The sequence below is a fragment of the Catharus ustulatus genome, chromosome 4 (assembly GCF_009819885.2).
Source record: "Catharus ustulatus isolate bCatUst1 chromosome 4, bCatUst1.pri.v2, whole genome shotgun sequence".
Classification (NCBI taxonomy): domain Eukaryota; kingdom Metazoa; phylum Chordata; class Aves; order Passeriformes; family Turdidae; genus Catharus; species Catharus ustulatus.
Window position 1 is genome coordinate 69,444,371 of NC_046224.1, and position 19,386 is coordinate 69,463,756.

Consider the following 19,386-nt stretch of genomic DNA (forward strand, 5'->3'; position numbering starts at 1 on the left):
CGCCTGCGCCGCGGGCGGGGCCTGAGGGGAGCCCCGGGAACGGCGTCCTTAGAGACGGGAACGGGATCGTTATCCTCAGGGACACGGGCACGGACACCGCCATGGGATCGGCATCCTGAGGAACAGGGGCACGGGCACCACCACGGGATTGACATCCTGAGGGACGGGGACACGGCCACCCGCGGCATCATCATCCTGAGGGACAGGGACACCGCCCCCCGCCGTGGGACATGGTAAGGGATATGGGTCATACGGTGGGCAGGGGAAGGATGGTGGGATGGGGAAGGATGAGGTGGTGGAGCAGAGCGGGGCGTTCCTTGTTAGCTACCCAAATCCCAGGAGGTGATAAAAAGGTTTTAAGGGGGAAAGAAGCACCTGAAGGATGCGTTGTCTCATGTGTGAGCCCCGGTGTAAGTCCTGGTGCAGTTTTTTTCTGTTGTGGTTGCTGCTTGTGGAACCGGCCGGGAGGTGGCTCACGTTTGTTGCCAGAATGGCTCTGTGGTAACAAACTTCGTTCCATCAGCCATGTGTTAGTGGCTAATTTTCTACAGTATTGAAATTATTATGGTTATAGTTTTTCAATAGATGATCACACCTAATTTTAAGGAATAGCAGTATTTCTCTAATTATTTCTTTCCAGCTTCATGCAATGTTGTCTGATGTTCTCTTTCCTTTTTTTCCCCTCCTTCTGATCTTTTAGGGTCCAAAACCGAAAAAAAAGGTAGGTAAGCAGAAACACGCTGTACTTCACTATTGTGTTGGGGTTTTTTTAAAATTGATTTTCTTTTTTTTTTTTTTCCGGAGGGAACTGGCCAGGGCTAATTGAATCTGAAAGAGGAAGAGGCGTCTCCAGGACACCGAGCTTTTGTGCCTTTTGCACAAGTGTTCCTGCAGCGCTGCCACTGCTTGTTTGGTGTGTTGGGCTTGGCAGCGGGTGTCCAGGCAATGTCCTGGCTCTGTCCCAGCTGTGAGGTGGCAGCAGGATAGGACAGGGACTGTCCCCTGTGCTGGGCACTGCTGGGGTTACACTGTGAGTCCTGTGTCCAGTTCTGAGCCCCTCACTGCAAAGATGGACAGTGAGGGGCTGGAGTGTGTGCAGAGAAGGGAAAGGAGCTGAGGAAGGGACTGGAGCACCAGGAGCAGCTTGGGGGGGCTAACCTGGAGAAAAGGAGGATCAGTGAGGGACCTTCTGGCTGTGCACAACTGCCTGACAGGAGGGGGCAGCCAGGGGAAGTCAGGCTCTGCTCCCAGGGAACAAGGGACAGGACAAGAGGAACAGCCTCAAGCTGTGCCAGGGGAGGGTCAGGTTGGACATCAGGAGGAATTTCATCATAAAAGGTTTGTCAAGCACTGGAAGGGGCTGCCCAGGGAGGTTTGGAGTCCCCATCCCTGGAGGTGTCCAAGCAAGGCCTGGATGTGGCACTCAGTGCTCTGGGCTGGGTGACAAGGTGGGGATCAGGCACAGCTTGGATTTGATGATCTTGGAGATCTTTTCCAACCTGAATGCTTCTGGGATTCTGTTATTTGACCCATAGTCCAGACACAGATTAAGGGAGGTGAAAGGACAACAGGCAGAAGTCCATGGGAAACTGAATGGCATGAATTTATCCTGTGGGTTATATTCTTAATTCAGTGATAATGAATTTAATCTACCCCTGCCCAGCTGTGCATCTCACTCTTCTCAGTACTCTAAGATTTTAATACTTTTGTGTTGTGGCTGTGTTTGGGAATGTCTAACATAGAAAAATACATTAATTGTAAGATCTTACCATAAACAGGAGAAAAAAATTGAGTCCAGAATGTGCATTACTATTCTGGGGGCTTCATTGGCTGCTTGGAGAGTCTGAAATCTTAATTGAGGGGTCCCATTGGAAGGGCAAAGTCACAGAGCTATGGAACTGCCAGATTGTATTAAAATAATACTGACATTTGTTTTCTTCTCCCTTATTGCAAACGTGAAGTCCGGTGGCAAAGGCGGAAAATCGAAGAAAGCACGGGAAAGGAAGCTTAGAGGTACTGTGCACTTCATTTAGAGGGAATATGGTGGACAAAGAATTTATTTTAGATAAATGGGCAGAAAATGACATCATGAACTAGATGTGAATTGCTGTCTCTGTCTCACAAGTACAAATGATTCCTCCCTCTTTTCTGGTGTGGGCCAAATTTCCTGTTCCTTGCTGCTACATCTCACTTCCCTATCAGAGCAATACTCTCTTCTCCAGTTTTAGTGCTGCACTTGGGAAGTTGGGAAGAAGTAACTTGCCATTAATCCATCCTGGTGGGGGCTTGGGCACGCTGTGAGTGCCAGTAAGTGACTGCTCATCACTGGTAGGATTTTGTGGTGGGAGTGGCAGCTCAGGTGGGCACAGGCAGATTTGGGAACTGCTGCTGCTCTTGCCTCAGTGCAGCACACACACTTGACATGACTTACTTGGAGGTGATGACATCAAGTCACTGTTTTAGTAAAATTCAAATTAATTTGGATCAATCTTCATATGGGAGATTTCTGTGCAGTGAAAGATAAACATTTATGTTGCTCATTTCATAGTGGTTTAATCATTACAGCTGGTAGCCAAGTCATTATTTAGATTTTATTTAGGAAAGCATAGTTATGCCATTAATCTCTTTGCCAATGCTCAGAGGAGGCCCAGTTGCAAGCTGAGCAAGAAGAAGCAGAAAGGCTTGAAAGGGAGAGACTACGTCAAGAGCACTTGAAAATTCTTGAGGCAAAGGTTAGTCTTTAACTCAGTGAAAAAAATCTAATCCTATTTCTTAACTTGAGACAAACCTGTAGAATACCAGTCATTTATAGGAATTAATTTCCTTATGTACTTATTGTTGGGAACAATATTGAGGAAATTTTCCAGTTTTGATCAATTTAAAGACATCACCTTTTGTGATACGTGTTTCTTAAGTTTGATTAAATGTTTGCTGTTGTTTTTTTTTTTCCCCATTTCCACTGTGCTTTCAATTGAATGTATTTTTCATGTTCCCCATGAGGATATTTGGTACAAATTCCTTGATTGATTCCCTGCTCAGACAGATACAGTGATTTCTGTTTGTATATATGTGTGTGTATTAGACTATGTATATTTATTTTTCTGAGCAGTCTGGCATTCAGAGCTAAAACTAACTGGTAATACATAAATATTTTTGTGTTTAAAAAGGAAAAAGAGAGATTTGCAGTAACCTAATTTTTGTGAGAAAGAGTCACTCTTGTCTACTCCTCTTGTACTTCACAGAATATTTTTTTTCCTCCTAGGGAGAAGATGAGCTTAAAATAATAGAAATTTAAAAGGGAATAAAAAACAATTTACACACTTTTTCCAAATTATACTTACATTTATTGGCAGCTCCCATTAGAGCTATCTCCAGGATTTTGTTATGGAAACTGTTCAAGTGAGAGGTTACAATCATATGTCACATTATGTTTATCATATGGCTCAGCAGCTACTGTGATGACAATAACATATTGCAAACCACTGCAGTCTTCTCAATTGGATGTTTCATAAAAAAAGCAAGTTTTCAGTGTTTTGGATTTGTTTAAATAATAACTAATTCAAATATCCCCAGTTTGTTTCTTCTATGTGAAATAATTGTAAGAAATAAGCCAAATATTTAACTACTCTGTTTGATATATATTTTTTAACAGTTTCAAGAGAAGAGGGAGTCTGAACTAGTAGAATTTAAGTCACTGGAACAGAAGTTTCTTTCTGCAAAGCAGTGGAAAATGGATTACAGAGAACAAGCCAAGGTAAGCCTTCTTGCCAAAATCTGCCCAGAGGTTTCAGTTCTTGAATGTAGGTGATTGCTGTGACAGAATTTCAAATTCCATCTCAAAGCAATGACAGGCCATGCTCACTCTTTGATCTTTTTTACTTTGGAGCACACAGAAAAGAAATGTAGGCAAAGAGGAGCCTGTTTGGTGATCAAAATATCAGTGCCCCACACCTTACTCCAAGAGTCACAAGGAATTGTAATTTCAGATGTTCTGCTATCTGTTCTTCCTCATTTATTTCTTTAATTCATTCTACTTTTAACCATTTCACCAAAAAAAAAAGTTCTGCCAGGGCTTAAAAAGAAATTCTGTAGGACATTTGTTTCAGTGGTTCCTGGATATCACAGGTCATCATTCAGAGAGAGAGGTCTGCCAGATTTTTGACAGATGGGGCACAAACCCAGGCCTGGGCTGGAAACATGTGAAAATGCAGCTAAAAGTTGATGTCTGCAGTTCAGGGTGATATCCATGGTGGTAGAATCATCACCCAATTGGCATTTTGTACCTGTCAAGTTGAATTTTGAGTGGTAAGGTGTGGTAATGAGATTTGGTCAGGTAAGGAACCAAAGGTTTAATATCCTACAGGTTGGTGCACACAAAGATTTTCTCTTTGTCTTGTAGATTGCTTAATCCTTTTAAAGTCTCTTCAGAACAACTTCACAGTCATAGGATAAATCATGTTGGAGAGGACTTGTGAAATTCCTGTAGTTCAACCTCCTGCACCAAGCAGGACAAAGTCTGAAATGTAAATCAAGGTGCTCAGTTGGACTTTGAAATATTTAGAAGTTGGAGGAACCACAGCATCTTTGACAGCTTTACCACTCTCACTATAACAATTTTTCTCTGAATGCAATTGGCATTTCCCTGTTACAGCTTGTCATCATTGCCAGCTGTTGTTTATGAATGTTTTTGACAAACTAGAACTATTGGTTTTAAAATAAGGCTGATAAAACACTGGTAGATTATGGGAAATAGTTTGTTGATAAGATTGCTTAGGGCAAAAGAAATATACAATACCAAATACTGAGTTTCCACATCTGTTTCTGAACAATTTCAGTTTAGATAAGGACATGCATTTACAACTTACCATGGCATTTATCCTTTTTCTCAAAGCAAGTGCTGTTACTTGTAAGAATGTGATGATAAAAGTGAAGCTCTCCTTTAAGTGCAAATATGTAAACAAATAAAAAATCAGATGTCTTATTAGTGGAAACTGATCAGTCTTTTATACAGGAGTTTCCAGTGCACTCAGCACTCCCCTACTGTTGTTTTATTTGAAGTCAGTGGGAATGCTGATGGAAGTGGTTGGGAATGCAATCCTATAAGTGCTTTTGCTTTAAAAGGTACATTTTCCTTTGTAATCCAATTTTCAGTAACACAGGGTTATTAATCTTCACAGCAAACATGTGGGCAATGTTTCCTTAATATCCTATTCTATGGATGAAAAAAATTCCATTATGGGTGATAATTTGATCCCAGGAGCCAATGTCAGGTTTATATTTGGAATTAAGTGGGTTTAGTCTGCCACTGATTTTTTCTTTCCACCACTTATAGGAATGACCAAGAGTTGATTTCAAAATAAAATTATTTTTAAAACTCACTAATCTAGGATTTCGCATTCCTACCAGGGGTTTCTGCAACAGGAGAATTGATGCTGGCAATGGAGAGGAAATCTCCTTCAGAGGCAGAGAAAGGAGGAGTAAATACATTGCAGTAGAGGCTCTTAATCAACTTTATTGCCAGTGCAGGAGTTTTCTGTTTCCTTTACAGAATCTGATATGACACCCATCTGCCTCTTCTACCTGCACCTTCCTCATTTCTGTTCTGTCATTTTATTCATCCAGCCCCTCCCTTGTGGCAGGTGCAGGATTCATTGCTTTTGTGAGCAAAGCAGAGCTCACTGATAAGTAGGTATAAACAGCAGAAGCATGTAACACATTAATATCAAAGCAAACCTTTTTTTCCTGGCATAGGGATAACAAACCAGGTGGTGTTAGAATCCTCTTTAAATGCAGGTGGGAATTTGTCACTGTATTTGTCTTTCAGAATTCTCCTTTTTCTTGTAATAGCAGTGTGCAACATACCTGTATCCACTTCTCTCTGATCTCTTCTGTAGTGGGAGCATTACCTCAGCTGTGATGGGACTCCTGACCCCACTGTAACTCAGGAAATGAACACTTTCATGAGCTTGTGGCATGATAACCAAGATGAGGATGTTCAGCTTGTGAAGGAGAAGGAAGAAGTGGTCCTAAATGTGAGTGTTAAAATGGTGTATTTCAGTTTAAGCTTAACATATTCTTAACAGTCCCCTGTTAAGAAAAGGAAAAACTTTCCCTTTTTGCACAACCAAATGACTGAAAGACCTTCAACAGCTAGAAGTTTTTCTTCAATTTTTCTATTTTTCCTTCATTACAGATGTATTGTTAACCCTGAAGATGTGTATTGACTTTCAATATGCATTTAAGGGATTTGTTGCTGTGTTTCTACACTGAGGTCTAGCATTCCAACATCCACATTCCCTTCCATTTTAAACCAGAGCACACAAGCTCATGTCAGATACAAATGCTTTGGTGGACAATAACCTCATTTTGTAACACTTGAGCCAGTAAAATGTCATGTAAGAGCAAAAGTTCCCAGAACTGATTTTTACCAACAGAAGTCACCAGCCATGGATAGCTTGTGAAGCAATTTTAAGCAATCTGTGCCCACTCTGTAAATTTAGGATTTTATTTTCATTTATGCTGACTTTATGGTGTTTTTCAGAAAGTTAAATGGGGTCTTCTGGCAACTGGGGAGGGAAAGTTCCATGTGTAAACAGGTTTCATTGGGCTGGTTTGGTTCTGAGTTAGATTTCTTACCTGTCTGTTAAAAAAAAGACTAAAATCTGTTTGGGTACAAAGGAAGTAGGTTTGCCTCATTTTTTAATGTCAGAACACACAATATAATTTTTTTCCCATATAAATGTCTTCTAGTTGATTGAGAAGTTGGTGTCTCTTATATTGGAGACCTCACCAGATGAGATCTCAGAAGAACAACGAGACCAGTACCAGGAATTTATTCTGCAATTGCAGGATCTGCTTCATAAGAAATACAATGAGGCTACACAGAACCTGCTCAAAGTGAGTGAGATTTACTGCTTCAAAGTTGTGATATGTGCACATAAGCTTAACTCCAAGTGTCCTTTAATGATGGTTGGCAGGAATAAACTACTGGCTAAACATACTTTATATATATGGAGTCCATTATTGCTCAGTAAATCCTTTTCCTATTTTTCATAATTTATCCTGAGAATTAGGGAAATAATGGAAGAACCCCTATTTGGCAGTACTTGGCTCACAGAATTTATGAAGTCAGAGGAAAAAGAGGAATGCAGTTCAAATTTTGAGAAACTGAATTGAGTGCTTTAGTACATAAATACAACACAACTGAGCTTGGCCTGGTGCATTTTCATTCTTACATGTATTTTTAAAATCTATTTATTCAAGTAAATGTAGGTAAATCAAAGTGAAATAAATAACACATGATTTAATTGGCTTTTTTCTTTGTAGATAGCTGGTATGTATGAAGATTCTGAAACTGGGAATATGCACACAGCCATAAAGGATAAAAATAGTACTTTCTGTATTTGGGTCAATCTGAAGAAGAAAGCAAGGTACAGCACACTGAAATTATTAATTTGAAATGAGGCCTGGCTTTGTTGAGTAAACACTAAGAATCAATGTCTCATCATCTTTTTTTTGTTGTTGTTGAATAGCATCCATTCTATAGACTCTCAGTGCTGGCTGTTGCTAAGGAAGGGGTTTAACTATATATAAAGTTTTTTAAAATGCAACAACAGAACCCTGTCACTGCCAGAACAAATTTGGAAGAAAAACAGTAAAGCTTATGTAGAGAATTGAAATTGCTCTGGAAGCAGTGTTTCTTGCTGATGCATTTAATATTTTCTAAGTTGTTCCAGTTGCTTGCAAAGCACTCTATGATACTTTGTGCTCAGTTAGAGAAAGCATTTTAGAGCCAGGGATGCATTATCATTTCTGAATCTCGAGTTCTGTGGGTTTTATTGGATTACCATTTAAATGGTACATTTTCAAAATGAGATTTTTGAGCAGACTTCCTACTCACACTCCATAAATATAAGGAACAAGTTACTGAAAGGATTTTAGCTTGACTGAGGACCTGTTGCTGTGAGTTTTGTGAAGATAAGTGAAAGGGTGGGTGCTGAGCAGTGTCAGACTGACCTGCAGGTGGTCCAGTTAAGTGCTAAAGCCTTTTGGCCAGCAGAGAGATGCACTTAAAATATTCAACCAACAATTAAAAGCAAGGTGTTGCTTTACCAGAAGGTTTTTAGAACTTCTGACCAGCTTATCTTATCCAAAAATAAGTATTATTAGAATTATTATGGAAGGTGCTGAATCAGCTCTGCAGGGATTTTCCCAGGAAATTAGAGTTTTACCAGGAATGTGGTTTCTAGAAGAGCTGCCATCCCATCCTGCCTCATTGTCATCCTGTCAAGACTTAGTTTTGAAACTTCTGATCCCCTTGATGCAGTTTACATAAGAAAGTTCCTAATGTGTAAAAGTAAAGGAAGAAGTATGACGCTTTGCTTTGTTGGAGGCTGTTACAGACAGCTGCCAGCACAGGCACTGTGACATCCCACATTTCCCAGACAGAGCAACAAATCCCAGAAGAGATTTAACCTTTTGTGACTGCCAATCTTACCAGGGCCTGTTGCTGTGTTCACTGCCCTTCCCAGGTTCAAGAAGCACGTGTTCCAGGAGGCAGGGCATGGCTTTGACCTGCCCAAATCCCTGGCTCTGAGCAGCGTGGCCGTTCGAGTGCTGCACACCTGCTATGACCACGTGTCCCCCCTGTGGGTGCAGTTCCAAGGGCTGCCAAGGCAGGAGGCCTCAGCCAGCCAGCAGTTAACTGAGCATCCAAAAGACACTAGGCAGAAACCAGGAGAAGAGGAGAAAGGCAGGGAGGAGCCCAGCGTGCCTGCTGCAGAAGAAACGTCTTCTGATGAGAGAAAGGTAGGTAAAAAAACTCTTCAAAGGATATCCTACACTGTTGTTGTTAACTTGGAACTCAATGTCCTATGCAGGACAGCTAAATCCTTAAGTGTTTCATAGGAAAATGCAGCTTCTGTCAACAATGTCATAGATCTTCTCAAGGAGATGGAAAGTAGAAAGGGAAGTTTGGACAGGGTGTGCAGTTGGCATTTGGTTGGTGGTTTAAGAGTAGGATCAGGCATGAAGTGCCATTGCAAGATATTTGTATAAATCTCTGGCATATGTACAGATGAATGCATTCTGCTTCTGCAAAACTGACAGCCCCACAAAATCCCTGCAGGAATCCATCCAATTTTAGGAGAATTTGCAGTGTGCAGAGTAAGACTCAGAGTTCAGCAAGTGTTAGCAGTGCAGGCGCCTGGCTGTTGCATGTCTGTGTGCTGACCCTTTGCTGTTAGTGGGCTTTTCAAATTCTATTTCTGGCTGCCTGTCCTCTTCCTCAGCTCTCTTCATGGAATGTGTTGGCTTTAGGTGTGATAGAGGTTGCTTGGTTTTGTGTTGTCCGTGCTGCATTTGGGGTTTTCAGTTTGTGGCTTTCAGATAAATGCCTTGTGTTCTGTACCTAAAATTTCTGCAGAAATAACTGACAAAACATCAACTTTTAGGCCTTCTTAGTATGTTTAGAGCAATTTTAAAAGATCTTCTGAGTGGAAGGGATCCACAGTGATCCTCGAGTCCAACTCTTAAGTGAATAAATTCTGGGATCCATACAGGGATCAAACAGGGATTGAACCTCTCTTCATGATCATGGCTTTTTGCCTTTTCAGTCCCCAACACCCTTGTAATGAATCAGTGCTTGAAAGCCTACTTCTCTTGGTTCCTTGATACTCAGGGACCTCATGATGGAATTTGCTGTGGAAATGAAGTATAAATCTAGTTCCAAATCAGAGACTACGTTAATCAAAATATTTTTGCTGACTAGGTAAAAATTATTTCTCTTAAAGCCCTGACCCTGTAGCAAGATTGTTACAAATGTTTCTGTATCCCTTCTCCTTTGACCTCTTTGAAGGAGGTGATACCTTCTACCTCATTGTGTTTGTCTCTAACCAATGGAAAAATGTCTCTTGCTTTTTGTTTAGGAGAGTGCTGCCTCACTGAAAGAAAACAGCAAAAACACAGAGGATGTAAAAGAGACAGAGGAGGAAACTGAGAAGAATTCAGACATTTTGGATGTGCCATCAGAAGGTATTTGGTTGTTTTTTACATGCAGCACTACTTAGGACTTAGGCTAAGTATTTTATATGTTAAAAATTTTCCTTATGAGGGTGCTGAGGCCCTGGTACAGGCTGCCCAGAGAAGCTGGGACTGCCTCATCCCTGGCAGTGTCCAAGGCCAGGCTGGATGGGGCTGGAACTGGGATAGCAGAAGGTGTCCGGGGGGCTGGAACTGGACTTTAAGGTTCCTTCCAACCCAGGCCATTTTATGATCCATGGAAACACTGCAACATCTCTAAAGTTTATAAATACAGGGATGTTTTGATAACACTTGGATTTTGTTGACATTTTTATTAATGATTGTTAAATGTGGAGAGGTAATGTTATTACAGTATTGAACACTTTTTTCTTGATTCCTGTCACTAGTAACTTCTCTCTCTTGTACCATCCCCTGTGATGTTTTATGTGGGCTGGTTTAGTTTTTTTAAAGAAAATATTTATGGCCATTTTTGTCCACAGTATTTCTGCCTTTTACTAACATTTTCCAACTAATTAACCTTAAGTTCATACATTTGTGATATGTAATTATGCATAGAAAAAAAAAAGAATTATCTTTGTTATCTGAAAATTGTATTTCATGTTAAATCCCTCTTGCTCTTCCTAATTACCATGTCTTTCACCTTCAGGACATGACCTTTTGGTGCCTTATTTTTATATATCTTTTTATTTGCCTCATTTCTTTTCATACCAATACAATCTTCCTTAACCTGTCCAGAACCTAGTGTATTATTGTGCCTGTGGGTAATGATTGATTCATTTTGTCAGTAAAACCTTATTACTATAGAAAGCATGTGGAACTGGCCACAAATCCAAAAGCTCAGCCTCAAACCAAGAAGAGCTTTTCACTGCCCAGCTCTCTGCCTTTCCCCACATCAGTGATTTTTGAAGAGCACCAGCAGATGGGGCTGAGATGCTGCAGTGAAGAACTTCCAGCACACACAGTGAGGATCAGGAGAGGTGGGAAATGCCGGTGAGTTGGAGCACCAGCTTAATCCTGCTGTCTGGTGAATTTTCCAGACGAGGAAGCACTGCTGCAGGAGGAGCCAGGAGGCAGAGAAGAGGCACCAAGGGTTGTGGATCTGCAGCAGCTGGTGCCTGTGGGGGGTGTGTTCCACATTGATGTCCTGCAGCTGCCACCCCAGGCCCAGGATGTTGGAGACTGGAGCATGGTGGAGGTGAGGGAGGACAGGGATCACCCCTGGGAACTGCTCCTGAGGTTTGTCACTGCTGCCACAGGCACTGGACACGACTTCCTGAGCAGCAAACTAATGAGGCAAGGTTTGCAATCATCAGTTTTTCCTACGTGAAAGGTAAAAGCACAGTGGTACCAAAAGTCACTGCTGGTTCAGCTGCAGGCTCTGCAGGCTGGTTGAGGACTGTGGGCTCTGGGCTCTGGTTTCCTCTAGTGCTGAGCTACCCCCCAGACTGCACTGTGAAGCTGGAAATCTTTAACAGGCAGAATTCCCAATAAGCCAGACTCAGACAGCAGGACTGTGGGCAAGGGAAGAGGCTGTTCATCCCCAGCCCCCTGTGACCTCTCCTTCCATGTGACACCGTGGGGACAGGGTGGAATTACAGCTGCTTCTGCCTCCCAGCTGCTCCTGCTTTCTGGGGCTGTGGCTCAGGTAGAAATGGCTGTGCCACCCTGCCTTGAGGGTGCCTTCAGCAGCACAGGAAGGGTTCCAAGGCCTGGGGGTAGCTGCTCTTCTGTTGCCTTCAAAGCTGTAACTGGAAATGTGCAATATTAGCAAACCCTTTAAACAGTGCATTAAAGAACTTTGCTGTGGTTAGATGAACTCCAAGAAAAAAAAAGTGCATTTTCTGATAAACCCTGATCTGTCCTTTTCCTCTCTTGCCAAAGCTGCTGGATGTTGGATTGGAGATGTATCCATATTCTGCAGGACAGGCTGAAGATGGCACACAGGAAGCAGTACACATAACCCTGAGGCTTCCTGATAATGTGATTTATTTTAAAGTGCCTGTGGTAGCCAGATGGGAGCCTGCAGGTAGGAACTTAGGACATAAATTCAATAGTGGAATTTCTACCTGAGTTGGACTGTTGTTACAATCCAGCTGTAAAGATAAGGGCCAGTTTGGAGCCCAAAAATAGTTGAATGTTAATTGATTTGGGGTTTTTTTATTATTACTTTTTTTGTTAGTTTTACTTCAACATTACTGGCAGAAGCCTTCCATGAACATCACTGTATCTTTCCATCCTCTTTGTCCAGGCCAGCAGTGGAGAACTGATGGCATCAGCAAAATAACCTATGAAGCAGAAGAAAAGAGGATCTCCTTTAGGTTGGGTGCCTTTTGTACAGTGGCCCTTCTCCAGGATGCTCACCTGAACCTGCCCTATCAGGCCTGGGAATTGCACCCCACTGGTGTGGATGAAGGACTCTTCACAGTTACTGCAGTCTTTGCAACCATTCAGATACAAATTAAGGTACTGTCAATAATTTTTTTAATCAAACATTTGCAGTTTAAAAAAACCCATAATTATTGCAGTGTCCCTGATTAAGAATTTGGGATGCTGCCACAAGAGCAATTTGAATGTCTCTTCCTTCCCAAGCACTGGACTGGATATTTAATTTCAGTTATTTACTATAAGGAAGCATCTGTGCATTTGCTCTGGAAAGTTTCAGTCAGTGCTTTGCTGCTGGTGCTGCATTCAGGATTGTTCCACCTGTTAGAGACCTGAAAATTGTTCCTCTCTCCTCCCAACTCTGCCACCACAAACACAAGGATTTCTAGCAGCCTACTGCTGATGCTCCTTGTTTGTTAAAGTTTCAGCCACTCCTGATTATCCACCTGTTCATTGGTGTGCAAATCAGTACAGCAGTGTCATTTCTGAATTCCTACACAAAGCTGTCTTTCTTCAGGATCTGTAAATGAAAGGTCACAGCCCATAGTAGCAGATGATGTGGATATGACCCAGTACAGCAAAAATACCAATATTTGAAGCCTAAGCCAGAAAGGAGCTTCCCTGACCAGTAAGTTGCTTTCACTGGTTTGTACAACAGGATAATCAGTGTATGTTGTCTTCAGTAGTGGTGGAAGAAGAGAAGGTGCTTTCCCACATCACAGGAAAATGGATGACTCCTTTTGCCCTCAGAGAAACTCTGAAAAGAGCTGGAGTGAACATTTTCCCAGCAGAATACTCTCCTGAGTATGTGTCTGTGTCCAGGAAGGTGAGTGCCACAGAGTTTCCTGGTGTTTTTTCCCTGTTTTTCTCTCAGGTCACCCTTTGCTGCACTGGGAGCTGCTGTGCTGCCAGCTGAGCCAGGGACTGAGTAAAGCAGGCTCTGACATTGCTGTAACACAGGGAATGGAGTGAGATCTGTTTGTTTGCTTTGTACCTGTGCACTGCAGGTTGCCCTGGCAGAAGTGAAGGCCTATGACCAGATGGCTCTGCTTGCAGCTGCTTTTGCTTTTGCTAACAGCAAGTGGAATGGAGCAGCAGGGCCAGAACGATTTGTGTTCAAGGTTTGTGGAGTCAGCCCAGCACTGAGCCCTTCCCCAGTCAGACAGAAAGAATTAACTCACCCATGGTGGCTTCAGCCCCTGCTCAGTTCAGTCACAGACTGCACTCGAGAGAGCTCTCGGGGGACACAGGTCTCAGCAACAAGACACTTGCAAAGGAAGATGGAACTGATGAGACACCAAGTGAGGCTTTAGCCAGAGCTTCATGCTCTACAGAGGCCCCTTGAAAATCAACAGTCTACTGTACCAACTTTTTAAGGAACAGCTGGACTTTGTCCTGCCTGTGGGGTTTCTTTTGCTCCCTACTGCAAGCTCAGTGTTGATCTGTCTCCACCTGGGAGCTAAAGCACAGGGTTAAAACTTCTCCCAGCCAGCCAAACACTCCCACATGTGATTGGACAAAGGTAACACACCCACTGCTGAAAGCTGGGGTGGCTCTCACTCAGGTTAACTGCATGTGACACAAATATTAGAATTGGTACTCTGGCAATGGCACAGGCTTCACCTCACTGTGCATTTTCTCCCTGCAATAGGTAAGTGAACATCTTACAGCAGGCTCTGCCAAAGACAACAACTGGTCTCTTTATATGTTCTGTGGTGACAAAGTGCAAAACCTCAAGCTCTCTGAAACCAGTGAAGCTTTTTCAGAAGAGCTGGAAGAAGAGTCTGAATTTCACTCCACACTCTACCATATGCTCAAGGATTCTGCCAGCAACGAAGCCCTGGATAAAGTGGAAAGAGCTGGCTTCCTGTTTATTGATTCTGTGTATCAGCTGCTCCATGCTACCAGAGTTTTAGCATACTCTTAGGTACTGCATGCTTGTCTTTAAAACTTTATTATCAAAAACTTGCAATAAAGTCAAGGCTTGAAATGTAAATCCTTTTCTATTCAAATCATTGAAACAGGATCTAAAATGCAAACATTTTATCTTTGCTCAAGCAAAATAAATGCTTTGTTCAATTGTGATTAGACCACCTGGAAGTGTTTTGTAGAACAAAATTGCTGTTCTATTGTAAACCTCAATAGAACTGAGACCCTTTTAAAGGTAACTTTGGTTAGAAGGGGAAAAAGATACTTTTTTTTCCTTTTCAAGTCATGCTTTAAAGAAAAAATTCATCTACCTCCCCCCTGGAAAATACCCTTAACCCAGCAGAACAAATCCAGCATGTAACCTGAACAAATGGCAGCTTCAGCTCCTGTCCTGCAGCCGTGGCAGCGGGGCCAGGGTTACACAAGGGGAGGGCATTGATGTTGCAGTCCTGTGTAGGGCCACAGCAGCTGCTGCAGGGATGTCCAGGAGTCCCCAGTGCCCACAGGGACAGCCTCTGAAGGGACAGCCCCATCAGGAGAGCAGCCAGCAGCACCAGGATGGACACAGACATCCAGAGGGTTTTGTTCGTGTTGCAGAAGGAAGCCTTGGAGTGGAATGCCCACACTGACATCAACCTGTACATGGGCAGGACAGGAAAGCACAGAGCTCTTCAGTGTTTCTTCAAAATGTGCAATTCTCCCCACCCCAAAAAACCTTGAAGGAAACTAGAACCTACAAACATCAAAAGTGACAGAGCATTTCCCAGTCAGTGGTCACTGCCTGCACTGGTCAAAGGAGAAGAGATCCCAGGGAAGCCATGACATCTCTCCACTTGCTCTTTTTCCCTGCCAAGTACCCTGGAGTGAGTGCAGTGACCCCTGAGGATGGAGAGAGGCTTTGGATGAGGTGAAGAGACTTGAAGAGCCCATTTCCAGAATGATGCTTTGAAGGTTTGTCCAATATTTGGTGCTTTTGTCCGTTTCATGTCTGGTTTTTATTTTTAATGGATGTTTGAGTTCTAGGACACTTAAAAAGGCATTTTATAGTGTATTGCATTTTCTATGATTTTTTTTCCATTTTGTTTTGTGGAAAAAATTGATTTAATTTTCATGTTTTGTGTTTCAGGATACACAGAAGCTCTACTGACCTTTCCCACACCAAGCAATCCAAGTGCACAGTAGTTAATTGGAGTACTTATTGTGTGAAGAATAATACTTAAATCTGTTGGTGCTTCTGTTGGTACACTCTTAAAATTTGGGCTTTGACCACACTTGTGGAGATGCAAAGTGAGCACTTGCATTGCTCTGGACACATGATGGGAAATGTGTTTTAGGAGAAGCCCTTGTGAATAAAGTGCTGTTGTGTTGAAGGGTTTGTGAGAGCAGAGCAGGGAATGGACAAGTCAGCTCCAGCAGGTTGATATTTGTCTCCTTATATTAACAGAATATTATAGAAATGTAACCCAGATGTGAACCCAAAGCCTGTGGCAATAATTGATAGTAATAACTTTTACCTTTTTGTCTCGAGGTCACTGGCAAGCACGGAACAAGAACTGACCCAGAACTTCTTTTTGGTGCCTGGCAGAGAGAGAAACGGCAAACGCCGCTCAAAGAATTTCTGTGCATCCCTGTAAGATCATGATTTTCTTAAAAACTTCAAAATTAGTCTGAATAGGAAAACATGGGGTTTTTTGCACTAAATCCTCACTTGGAACATGTTACAAAGATAACTTGATGAGACATTTTGTGAAACATAGAAACATTTTGATGTGCACTCAAACTTTTCCCCTTTGGTGCCCCACTGTGTGGGACAGAGGCAGAGGGAGGGAGCAGAGGGGCAGCAGAAATGGACTGTGGGCACAGGGACCTCCCTGTGTCACCAGGGCACCTGTGGGGACACAATGGACACTTCTGGGGGCAAAATAGAGGTAATTCATAGCAGAGCTGGGGCAAGATCTGAGTTCATCTACATTGGGAAATAAGTACGGGGATATTTTTGATGAAAAGCTGAGGTGATGTTCAGGGGAGAGAATGAGTAAATATTTTACAGGAGAGATAATTTTGAATATTATTTTGGGGTGAAAATGAGGTACTCAGAAGTGGACAGGTGGGGAAAATTTTGGAGGCACAACCTGACCAAACCTCTAGAGGGAAAAATGAGGTAGGTGATGAGTAGTGGGTGTGTAGGGAAAATTTGGGGGTTAAGTCTGAGATAATCTTTAGGGGAGGTAATGAACATAGCAAGGTAAAGTGAGAGAATCAGTTATGGGCAGGTAGGTTAATCTGGGGGGGTAAAAATTATACAAGATAATCTGTAGGGCAGAGAATTAACATTTTGAGGTAAAAATGAGGTCATTAGGAATAGACAGATGGAAAATTTGGGGAGTAAAGCCTGAGAAAAGCTACATGGAAGAAATTCAATATTGAAGTAAAAATGAGGGAATCAGGAATGGATAGGTAGGGGAATTTAGGGGGCTAAATGTGAAAAATCTAAAGGTTGACAATGAATATTTTTAGGTGAAAATGAGGTAATAAGTTGTAGATAGGTAAGGAAAATTGTGGGGGTAAAACCTGAGTAAATCTCTAGTGGGAGAGTGAACACTCAGACTGAGGCAGTCACTGAGGGTAGGCAAGGAAATTCTGGGGGTTAAACTTGGAAAAATTTGTAGGGCAGAGAGCAGTGAACATATTGAGGTAAAAAGGAAGTGATTGGGAGTTAACATCTAGGGAGAATTTGCAGGGCAAATCCTGAGAGATAAGATGTCAGAACAATGATTGTTTTTGAGAAACATTTTTGTGTAGTTTTGGTTTTAAAATCTAGTTAGTATATATGGGACAAAAAGGACACTTTGGTCATAAAATCTGAATTCCCCTGTAGAGGAAAGAATGCATATTTTGAGGGAAAAATGAGGTAATCACTATTGGGCAGGTAAAGAAAATGTTGGGGGAAAATGTGAAGTAATGTCCAGAGTAGAGAATATTTGCTTGTAAATAATGAGGGAAGCAGAAATGGACAGACAGGGAAAATCTGGAGGGGAAATGTGAAATAATCCCCAGGGAAGAGAATGAAAACTGAGGTAATCACTTGTGGACACATAATGAAAATCTTGGGTGTAGAAAGTGATATTTTCTCCAGGATGGAGAATTAATATTTTGAGGTAAACATGAGATAAATAGTAGTGGACAGGTAGGGAAAAGCTTGGGGGTAAAACTTGAAATAATCTGTAGGGCAGAGAATGAACATCTCAAGGGAAAAATGTGATAATCAGTAGTGGAGACAGAAAAGGGAAATTTGGGGGGTAAACCTGTAAAAAAGGTAAATCTCTAGGTGCAAGAATGAATATTTTGAGGTAAAATGAGTTGATCAGAAGTGGACATCAAGGGAGAATTTGAGGGCAAAACCTGAGATAATGAGAATTATTTAGGAGAAAAAAATCTGACATCATGTGTGGGACAGAATGAGCATTTTGGAAATAAGACAGAACCTGTATGTTTTTTGCTTTTAAAAACCTAGGTGATACATTGGGGAGAAAATGGACATTTTGGTCATAAAACAGACTTGCAGATGAAAGAATGGATATTTCTGAGCCAAACTGAGGCAATCACTAGTGCACAGGAAGGGAAAATGGGGTAAAACCCAAGGTCATGCCAAGGTGAAAGAATGACTGTGAGGTGAGGAGTGAACATTTTGGGGCAAAATCTGAGTTCACCTGCAGGGAAACACATTGGGGATATTTTGGAGGGAAAAGCTGAGGGGATGAGCTCACCCAGCTTGGCCCAAGTTGTATTTGCACCAAGTGGGACCAGGGGTGAAGGTCAATCCAAAGCCAACGCTGCTTAACCTCTAAGTCCCAGAATAAATTCTACAGGCTGCCCATTGAGGGACTGAAAATACATAAAAATGGAACCAGGAGCACTGAGAAGGCTTCTGGGAACCCCACTACAGTGATGTCATGCATTTTAACAGATCTTTAAGTTTTTAATGACAACACTGCATTTCTCAGTTGGGATTATTCACTCTGTGGGGTTTATCTGGATTTGAACTCCCTCACAGTGGCCCTCTCAGGAGCTGGGAGGAAAAGCAGAGTCAGAGCTCCTGGCAGGGGCAGGGTATTTTCCCCCAGAATGGATCCAGCTGCTGCCCAGCAGCTTGGCCAGGAGGGATCTGCTTTGGCAGGGAAGGAATGTTTAGAGTCCGTTCAGATGGGGTTTCCAGTCATGGTCTGTCTTCTTGCTGTGACAGAACACCCACAGCCAGAGCTGAGGGCAGAGCCTGGGGTGCCAGAAAGGCTGCAGATGACTGCCACAGCACAAAGCTTTTCATGACAGTCACAGAATCATTCAGGCTGGAAAGACCTCTGATATTGAGCCCAGCCTGTGACCAAAGACCACTTTATCAACCAGGTACTGAGTGCCACATCCAGCTTTTCTTTAAACACCTCCAGGGATGGGGACTCCACCACCTGATTCCTTGTCTGCCTTGCTGTGAAGAATTTCTTCCTGCTGTTCAATCTGAGCCTTCCCTGGCACATCTTGAAACCATTTCCCCTTGTCCTGTCCCTTGTTTTGTGAGAGCAGAGCCCAATCCCCACTGGCTGACCCCTCCTCTCAGGAAGTTGTGCAGAGCCAGATCCCCCCTGAGCCTCCTTTTCTCCAGGCTGAGCCCTCCCAGCAATTCCTCTGAGCACTCCAGTCCCCTCCCCAGCCCTGTTCCCTTCTCTGGAGAATAAAAGTGAGCACTGGCAGCTGCAGCTGATCTTGCAGGAAGACAAAGGCACTGCCACTGAGTGTCTGTGGAATTGTGAGCAGCAGAACAAGAAATAGTCCCAACTTTTCTGCTTTGTACCTCTTCCAGGTCTGCTTCACCATTATTCATCAAGAGAATCCAGTCTCATATGCATGGATATGTAAAAAGTCCTGACTTCTGTAGAAGCACAGCCTGTTTTAGGTGGCCTTCAGCTCTGATTCACAATGACAGCTGGACTTCTCTGGCTGGAGCTGGACACCTGAGGTGTGAAAATACAGGCAGCTACA

At 42.6% G+C, this 19,386-nt stretch overlaps 1 protein-coding gene across 9 annotated transcripts; it reads left to right on the forward strand.

Annotated features, from left to right (window-relative positions):
• Positions 1-2: 2 nt before the first annotated feature.
• On the forward strand, positions 3-19,260 carry DNAI7 (dynein axonemal intermediate chain 7). Of its 9 annotated transcripts, none has more exons than XR_006162964.1 (18): positions 144-233; positions 701-721; positions 1,962-2,013; positions 2,641-2,732; positions 3,653-3,754; positions 5,895-6,032; positions 6,751-6,897; positions 7,327-7,430; positions 8,532-8,808; positions 9,927-10,032; positions 11,079-11,236; positions 11,923-12,067; positions 12,290-12,504; positions 13,082-13,249; positions 13,431-13,544; positions 14,075-14,350; positions 14,950-15,982; positions 19,208-19,260. XR_006162964.1 is itself a non-coding variant. In XM_042779201.1 (17 exons), exons 1-16 carry the CDS (start codon positions 231-233, stop codon positions 14,348-14,350), a joined length of 2,118 nt encoding a protein of 705 aa, XP_042635135.1. In that variant the 5' UTR covers positions 144-230; the 3' UTR covers positions 15,207-15,291. The 9 variants fall into 9 exon arrangements, 6 of the variants coding, with proteins under 6 accessions (XP_032914069.1, XP_042635137.1, XP_042635135.1 ...); XR_006162966.1 differs by lacking the exon at positions 14,075-14,350 and having other exon boundaries at positions 15,207-15,303; positions 15,479-15,982; XR_006162965.1 differs by lacking the exon at positions 14,075-14,350 and having other exon boundaries at positions 15,207-15,982.
• Positions 19,261-19,386: the final 126 nt, after the last annotated feature.

What these genes read in the sequence shown, in the direction of transcription:
- DNAI7 (XM_042779201.1), top strand. An exon ending in ATTACAGAGAACAAGCCAAG is followed by an intron (nt 3,755 to 5,894) that starts GTAAGCCTTCTT and finishes TCTCTTCTGTAG; the next exon opens with TGGGAGCATTACCTCAGCTG. An exon ending in CCATTCAGATACAAATTAAG is followed by an intron (nt 12,505 to 13,081) that starts GTACTGTCAATA and finishes TTTGTACAACAG; the next exon opens with GATAATCAGTGTATGTTGTC.